The sequence below is a fragment of the Dromiciops gliroides genome, chromosome 3 (assembly GCF_019393635.1).
Source record: "Dromiciops gliroides isolate mDroGli1 chromosome 3, mDroGli1.pri, whole genome shotgun sequence".
In the NCBI taxonomy this organism is placed as follows: Eukaryota; Metazoa; Chordata; class Mammalia; order Microbiotheria; family Microbiotheriidae; genus Dromiciops; species Dromiciops gliroides.
In genome coordinates, this window is record NC_057863.1 from 557099121 (window position 1) to 557108062 (window position 8942).

At 41.4% G+C, this 8942-nt stretch overlaps 1 protein-coding gene across 1 annotated transcript in view; it reads right to left on the reverse strand.

Annotated features, from left to right (window-relative positions):
- LOC122745527 (prolylcarboxypeptidase) overlaps positions 1-7677 on the reverse strand; it is a 91629-nt gene extending 83952 nt beyond the window's left edge. The window contains exon 1 of the mRNA XM_043990861.1: positions 7402-7677. Within this exon, the coding sequence (XP_043846796.1) occupies positions 7402-7596 (195 nt within the window). The 5' untranslated portion in view covers positions 7597-7677. The remainder of the gene's footprint in view (positions 1-7401) is intronic.
- Positions 7678-8942: the final 1265 nt, after the last annotated feature.

Consider the following 8942-nt stretch of genomic DNA (forward strand, 5'->3'; position numbering starts at 1 on the left):
AACTTGAGAGTCCCCTAAAATAATGCAGATCACAAACTATCCTTGTCTAACCATCCTGTGCAACTCTTGTCCACATCCTCCTTCCTACAAGGAATCCATGCAAGGTCCTCAAAGCCTTCCTCCATTTCCCTCAACATCATAAAAAGGGCTAATGCAAATGCCTTGAAATGTATAGAATCATCTTAAAATGCCATTTGCAAAGCTCTCATAAGATAATCACACCAATTTCCAGGATGAAAATGGAGAGAGGACTACAAACAGAAGTATGTGACAAATAGGTATGGTTATCTTGTCAAGCTTTCTTTAAATAACTTTTACTCTCCAAGGCTTCTCTCCAATTGATGAGACCATTCTACTCATAAACAGTCATCAGTCTTCTTTGTAGGACTTCACAAGCAAGTCTATAGTCTCACCCTGTGGCAGGTGAAAGATGAAATGACTGAGGAAAACAAAGGTTCGACCTTCTAAGCATAATGACATATTAAGCATGCCAATTGTCCAACAAATCAGGACCAGGCTCTTTTATACATTAAAAAAAAATAATCAAATAAGACCAATTAACTAAAAGGAAACAATATAACATTAGGTAATCTGGTTTCTAATTGGAAGAAAGATATGGGACTTTCCAAGTTGGGAGGGGGAGAGAGAATAGGTACAATTCCTGGAAATCAGAAAAAGAGATGTCCCACTCCCCCTAGTATCTGTGAACAAGTAAAGCAACATGGAAACTGATTGATCAGTATGGGACTGTTTTTAGATAAGATATATGGGTTGTTTTTTCTGATTAACACAACCCAGGTCCTTGGTTGAGGGTCTCACCAACAGCAGGGAAAAGTTGTCCAGTTTCCCAGCCATGCAGGACTAGATTCAAACAATGCAATAAGGTTTTCTCCCAATTGCCAAAAATGAATAAAGTTTTCTCACAAGACAGAATTTGGACTAGACCCATCATTGAGTAGAAAAAGAATTGAACTAGCCACAGAATTGAATCACAAGATAGAGCCAGTGTGGTTCACTCAATTCCTATCCTAATTCCCTCAAATTGCATCAATCTTTGCATCTGAGTGAATTTCTGGTCAGTATAACCTAGGTCTTTGGTTGAGGGTCTCTAAACAGCAAGGAGAGGTGGTCCAGTTTCCCAGCCACACAGGGTGAGGTTCAAACAATGAAATAAAGTTTTCTCCCAGCTCCCACAATTGAATAAAGTTTTCTCACAAGACAGAATTTGGATTAGACCCATAATTGAATAAAAAGGGAACTGAGCTAGCTCCAGAACTGAGTCACAAGATGGAACCAGTGTGGCTCACTCAATTCCCACAATTAACCAACCACTTACTGTCCTAATCCCCTCGATTTCCTGAACCCAGAATGGCTTTGGCAGCCATCTATTTCCATTTGGAAAGGAAGTCAAATGTTAGCTCACTAAAACACTTTCTGGGCTCTTTTGGTCGCTTTGTTGAAGGGGAGACATTAATTTCTATTTAATTTCTAAATGAAAATATTATAATCAGTATTGATATTATTTCTGTGGTGCACTATGTTTGAGTCTCAAAACGTTGTTTAAATAATTGAGTTAATTCTTCTTTATTAAGTTCCACATCTTTTTCTTTCTTACATTCTTCTTGCGTATTACAAATTCTGATCTTGACTCTTATGAGTCAATGGTCTGACTGTGCACAGAAAGCTAAATCAGGAGTATCTCCCACATCAATAATAATGCCTTTTCCTATCTGTTAAAAATGCAGTCCATTTCATTCTGTGATGTCATTTGGTGATTGACCCACCAACTTTTTTCTTTGAAAAAAGTGTTCACATACAATTTACAAGTCATTGGTCTCTCTCACTTCTTTTTCCTGATCCATATTTTCCTATATATTTCACTCCATCCTCACTCTTTCCCACCTTTGCACTTATATGATATTCTTTTTGAAAATATTTGTCTAGCTGTGTGACTTAATCCCAATTGCCTCACTAAAAAAAAAAAGAAAGAAAGAAAGAAAATATTTTTCAGTGGTAAAGGGGATACAAATACAAGCCAGAAAGGAAGGTGAGTAGGGGCAGCTAAGTGACACAGTGGATAAAGCACTGGTCCTGGATTCAGGAGGACCTGAGCTCAAATCCGGCCTCAGACACTTGACACTTACTAGCTGTGTGACCTTGGTCAAGTCACTTAACCCTCATTGCCCCACCAAAAAAAAAAAAACACAGAAAGGAAGAAGAGTGAAACAACAATTCTATAAGCAGAGAGGACTCAGACACCAGATCTCTCACCAGCCACCTGGACTGGCCTTTGGCCACACAGACCAACCCAAGTCCAAAGACCCATCTTGACCTCAGAAAATCAAACTGACATCCTAAATGGAGTCTGAGGTACAATTCCCATTTACTGGGAAGGGTATGACAATCTAGACTTTTATAAACTGTAATACTTTCTTTTTTTGGTGAGGCAATTGGGGTTAAGTGACTTGCCCAGGGTCACACAGCTAGTAAGTGTCAAGTGTCTGAGGCCGGATTTGAACTTGGGTCCTCCTGACTCCAGGGCCAGTGCTCTATCTGCTGCACCACCTAGATGCCCCAACTGTAATATTTTCTAATGGGTCTTCCTGCCTCCAGCCTCTCCCCACTCCAATTCATTCTTCAGACGGCTGTCAAATTGAAATTATTAAAGCACAAATATTAATATATCATTGCTCTGCTCAAGGAGCTTCAGTAGTTTCCTATCAGTTTCCTGAAGATAAAATACAAAACCACAAGTGTTAGTATTTAAAACCATTCACAATCTTGCCTCAACCTATCTTTCTAAACTGAGTACACAGTTTACTGGAATCTCACACACATTATTTCTCCACACATATTATACATTCCAGTCAAACTGGCCAACTTGCTGTTTCCTATACATAACATTTGAATTCCAAATCCAAGCCTTTGCACATGCTTTGCCTGGACCAAAAATGTTCTTCCTCCCTCCCTCTGACTCTTAACATCCTTAGCTTCCTTCAAAACTCAGCTCAAATCAAGTACCCCCTCCTAGAGGAGACCTTTTCTGATTTCTCCCTTTCATTCTAATACTTTGCAATTACTGTGTATGTATTTTTTGTATATATTTACTTAACTATGTGCAAGTCTCCTCCTTATAGAACATAAGGTCCTTGGGAGCAGACTTTTTTCATGTTTGTACCTCCAGCACCTAACTCAGTGCCTTGCACACAGTAGGCACTTAATGTGTGCTGAAATGAATCTGTTAAACAAGGCAGAATTATACTAGGTGATTGATAGAGCCATTACAACTAATTTCTATGATTATCTGACTCCCAAAATTTATGGTGCATATCAACAATTAAAATATTTGCTGTTCAATTTCAGTTTTGGTTTGGGTTACTTCTAAGAAATGAGCACAAACTTGAGGTCTTTGAGGAAGTGAAAAAAATGCTGGTACAAAATAGGCAAAGAAAAAAATGAAAAGAAAAGGGAAATAATTCTGCTCAGTGGCAATTAAGTAGACAGTCTCCAGTTGTTAATGATACAAATAATATTTGCTTATAGACCAAAACACTAAATAACAAACCAAAAACCTGTGGTTCAGAGATTAACAACTACTAATACTCTAACAAATACAACAAATGTGTGGGTTATTTTCTCCAAAAAACAACCACTTGTAAAAATCAAAGTAGTCTGGAAGGTGAGGAAGAATAGTTTCTAATAGTTAGTGACTAATTTAATTAGTTATTGTTTTGTGTTCTAAAAGATTTGATATTTTGCAAATATTAACCCATGAGCAACACACAAATTCACTAAGTATTTATCTGATACATGTCTTGGCTACTTCACCCACTGGCCATTTATAACTAATATAACAAAAGTTAATATCAGTTGCTTTTGGAAACTCTAAATTACAGAAGTTACTCATCTGGATTGTTGTAGGGAGTTTTTTGGATAGCAAGTTAACTACATCTGTGAAATCACAAGCCCGGTCAAAAAAAAAAAAAAGCCAGAACTTCACAATTCTTTCATTTGCTTTATACTTCCCCTTTTATGATCCTTTTTCTATAACATAGTCCAAAATCTTCTCTTCTAGTTTGATACAATGCTCTTTATCATAAATAACCACTTTCTAAATATTCAAATCACTAACTCAACAAACAATAGACCTGGAAAGGACTTTAAACATTATCTGGTGCAGGGTCTTGCTCACTTTAAAGATGAGAAAGCTAAAGCCTAGGCAAGTTATGTTATTTGCCTAAGTTCACAGAATGAATTGGTGGAAGACTCTTGTTTCCCTACTTTCTCTTCTATTTCCTCAAAAACAAATCTCCCACTTGTTATAACTGTGTGCTACCTCAAAAATCATCTAGTCCAAATCCAACAATTTACAGATGAAAGTCAGGAGAAGGGAAATAATTTAACCCAAATCACAAGGCTAAGAAGTAGGGGTAAGGCTGGAATTCAAACTCAGGTCTCCTAATTCCTAGTTCAATGGTCTTTCCAACATACCATAATGATTTGAGAAAACCCCCTATTCTTATTTTAGAGATCCACTGCCCTCAACCTCAACCCTAAACTGTAGAACAGTAGGCCAAATTCAGGTAGGTAGCAAAGTTTTGCTGGAGAAATGGCAAACTACTCCAGCATCCTTGGCAAATAAATAAATAAATAAACAAATGGGGTCATGAAGAATCAGACATGACTGGACAACTATGAAACTTTGAATTTTTATCCCTATCATTCCACCAAGAGAGAAGTCTTACCTTGTTTCTACACAATACCTTTAAACCCCAAAACTGCTTAGAAATGTCTCATCCTCTAGATAAACTAAGCATAAAATGCATTCAAGTCTATCTTAAAACTCAAAGCTCAGGGGCAGTTAGGTGGCACAATAGATAGAGCACCAGCCCTGGAGTCAGGAGGACCTGAATTCAAATCCAACCTCAGACACTTGACACTTACTAGCTGTGTGATCCTGGGCAAGTCACTTAACACCAATTGCCTGACCAAAAACAAACAAACAAGCAAACAAAACTAAAAGCTTGAGTTTCATAGGAGAAATCTGTATCCAAAGCCTCTCACATCCACAAACAACCCTAATAAACCCCACATAGGATTTCTTTAGCTATTTGGTTAAACTAGAAAGAATTTGGAGTGGAGATAAGAGATGGAGGAAGATAGAGCTCTGGGACTAAGAAATGGGTGGTGAACCCCCTGAGCAATAGGTAGAAAAAATGAGTTAGACTAGAACAAAGAGACTGGTCAAACTCAAAGCCCCAGGGCACAAGCCTTCCACAAAACTGGTAAAGCTAGAACCAGATTAAAATGTATCTTAGAAATGTTTAACAAAATAAATTAAAACACATTGTTGCATTTGGATTTGTATTGGATAATAATATGTGGTCTTCTAAATCACTATGCCACCTGCAGGGATCAATTGCTACTTCAGTTTGATACCCCTGGCAGGCTGGTGCAGGTATTTTAGAAGGAGGAAGAGGAAAGAGGGAAGTTAGAAGGATCTCTTTAACAGAAGTGGTTTCAAATCTGGTGAGGAAGATAGAGTTAGAGGGATCCCTCAGACTAAGGGAAGAGTTTCATACTTACAGTTGTCTGAAAATGCTGGGGTGGGGAAATGAATTAAGCTCAGAGAGTCTGAGTTATTTTTCAGTGGTAAAAAGGAAAGGACTGAAAGTGGAGAGGGGGATAAGTAGAAAAAAAAGGGCTCTAAAGATAAGGAGAACTAGGTGGTGTAGTAAATAGAATACCATGCCTGAAGTCAGGAAGACTCCTGAGTTCAAATTTGGCCTAAGATACTTGTAATCCTGGGCAAGTCCCTTAACCCTGTTTGCCACAGTTTCTCATCTGTAAAATGAGATGGAGAAGGAAATGGCAAACCACCCCAGTATCTTACCCCAAATGAGCACACAAAGAGTTGGACACAACAGAAACAATTGAACAACAACAGGACAAGAAAGTATTTCAAACTCCTGGTGCCAGAGTTAGGAAGATAAGACGATTGGAAAGAAATCTGGCAGGATGATCCTGGGGTCACTTGGCCTAAGGAAGGGGTCTCTACTTTGATGGAAAGAATGGTGTTACAGGTATTTCTGATAGTAAGAAAGGAGTTTCAGACTTACATCTGCCTGGAAATGCTGGGGGTTAGGTAGACAAGTTAGGCTGGGAGAGTTGCAGTAATTTCAAGCATGTAAAAAGGAAAGGACCTGAAGAGGGGGGCAGATAATGGAAGGGGGGGAGAACCTTTTCAAATAAGGTATAGATTTCAAACCCCAGGACTTCACTAAGGAGAGGAGTGAAGCTACAAGAGGGAGGTTCAAGTGTTATAAGGCAATGAAAGAAAGGAAGGGAGGGAGAGAGGGAGAGAGAGAGAGAGAGAAGGAGAGGAGAGGAGAGGAGGAAAGAAAGAAAGAAAGAAAGAAAGAAAGAAAGAAAGAAAGAAAGAAAGAAAGAAAGAAAGAAAGAAAGAAAGAAAGAAAGAAAGAAAGAAAGAAAGAAAGAAAGAAAGAAAGAAAGAAAGAAAGAAAGAAAGAAAGAAAGAGGAGAAAGGAAGAAAGAGGAGAAAGGAAGAAAGAGAAGGAAGGAAGGAAGGAAAAAGAAAATTCAGAAGAATGGAGAAAGATCTCTGAGACTACTAAAAACCTTGGTGGGGGGAAGAAGTGGGGCAGCTAGGTGGATAAAGCACCAGCCCTGGATTCAGGAGGACCTGAGTTCAAATCCGGCCTCAGATAATTGACACTCACTAGCTGTGTGACCCTGGACAAGTCACTTAACCCTCATTGCCCCCCCAAAAAAAACCCTTGGGGGGAGGAAGAATATGTTAAGAGGTCTCTTTTGGGCTAAAGAAGGCGTTTTGGACCTCACATCTGCCTGGAAATGCTAAGGATGAAGAGATGAGTTAGGCAGAGGAGTTTCGGACATTTAAAGCGTGAAGAAAAGGATAGGAAATGGGAGAAGGAGAAATAATGGGGAGGGGGGGGGAAGGTCTACCCCTAAGGAAGAAGTTTCAAACCTCTGGAACTAGGAGAAGGGAGATGAACTAGGAGGCTTAGAAGGGAAAGTGCAAGTGTTAAAAGCTGGTTGGGGAAAAAAGGGAGGGAAACCTAGGAGGATGCAGGGAGAGGGGTAGATTGCACTAAGGGAGGGGTTCCCAAACCCCTGGAGCTGGGGAAGTGTGCCAGTGTTCTGGCCTGGATTTGGGAGGCACTGTGGCAGCTCCTCTTTTTGAAGCACTTAAAAGTTGAAGGAACCTCTTCCCGATGGAGAGCCGGTTTGGGGTATCCTCTGAGGGGGTAGGGATACAGATCCAGCGGGCTTCCAAGCTAGGATTTGGGGTCACGGGCCGGGATGGCAGGGGGAGGAGGCTTCCTCGGAGGACAAGTCTCCCTCCCGACCAGCACTTACCTGCTGGACCAGGTAGTGGGTTTTGTAGCTGAGCCTCGCAGCGGGGGCACTGCTGGGCGAGCTAGACAGACGGAGGGTCTGGGCGGCCCGAGGCAGGTGGGGGGCAGCCGCCGCGGGGCTCGATAGGAGCGGATTCAAGGCAAGGAGGACTAAAGCATAGGCGACAGTAGCGGAGAATGAGGCGCGGCAGCCCATGGCTCCAGACACCAGCAGTGAGGCTATGAGCGCTGGGAGCCACAGCGCAGATACAGAGTCGCACTTCCTGCTGCTCCGCCCCCGCCCGGCCCAGAACCAACCCTGCCCAGGGAGGCAGTGGCCCCGCCCACTTCCCGCCCACCAGGCACCAAGGAAGGGAGTGGCCCCGCCCACCGGGCACCATGAGACTGCTTAGCCCCAGACTTCCAATGAGGACGTAGCCCCGCCTACTGTGCCCCCAAATAAGAGATTGGCCCTGCCCCTCCGGCACCAAAGGATAGCTTAGCCACCTCCCCCAGACTCTGAAGATGGAAAAAGCCCAATTTACAGGCCCTGAAATAAGGAATTAGCCCAGCCCACTAGGCACCCAATGAAGAAGGCCTACCCATTCCTCTGCCTCACCCCCTCATAGCATCCTTCCTCTCCTCTCACCTGCCTACTCATACCAGTTTCCTATGTGTCACCCTCTGCTCCCCCCCCCAAAAAAACCCCAAAGACATTACAATAAGGCTACTGGAGGTGATGGAATGTCAACTGAGCTATTTAAAATCCTAAAAGATAGGGGGCAGCTAGGTGGCACAGGGGATAAAGCACCAGCCATGGATTCAGGAGTACCTGAGTTCAAATCTGGCCTCAGACACTTGACACTTACTAGCTGTGTGACCCGGGGCAAGTCATTTTACCCTCATTGCCCCATAAAAAATAATAATAATAATAATAATAAAATCCTAAAAGATGCTGCTATTAAATTGTTGCACTCAATGTGTCAGCAAATTTGGAAAACTCCACAGTAGCCACTGATTGGAAAAAACCAGTTTATGTCCCACTCAAAAAATGCCCAAATTACTGAATAATTGCGCTCATTTCACACACCAGCAAGGTCATACCAACAATTCTGCAAGCTAGGCTTCAACAATACATGAACCCAGAATTACCAGAAGAGTGAGCTAATTCCCAAAGAGGCAGAGGAACTAGAGACCAAATTGCCAACATTCAATGGATTATGAAGAAAGCAAAGGAGTTCCAAAAAAAAATCTACTTCTGCTTCATTGACTACACTAAAGCCTTTGACTATGTGGATCTCAACAAAATGTGACAAGTCCTCAAAGAGATGAAAGTACCAGATCATCTTACTTGTCTCCTGAGGAATCCAAATGTGAGCCAAGAAGCAACAGTTAGAACCAAACATGGAACAACTGATTGGTTTAAGATTGGAAAAGGAGTACAACAAGGCTGTATATTGTCACCTTATTTAATTTATATGCAGAGTACATCATGCAAAATGCCAAGCTAGATGAATCAAAAGACAGAGTTAAGGTTGCTGGAAGAAATATCAACAATTTCAG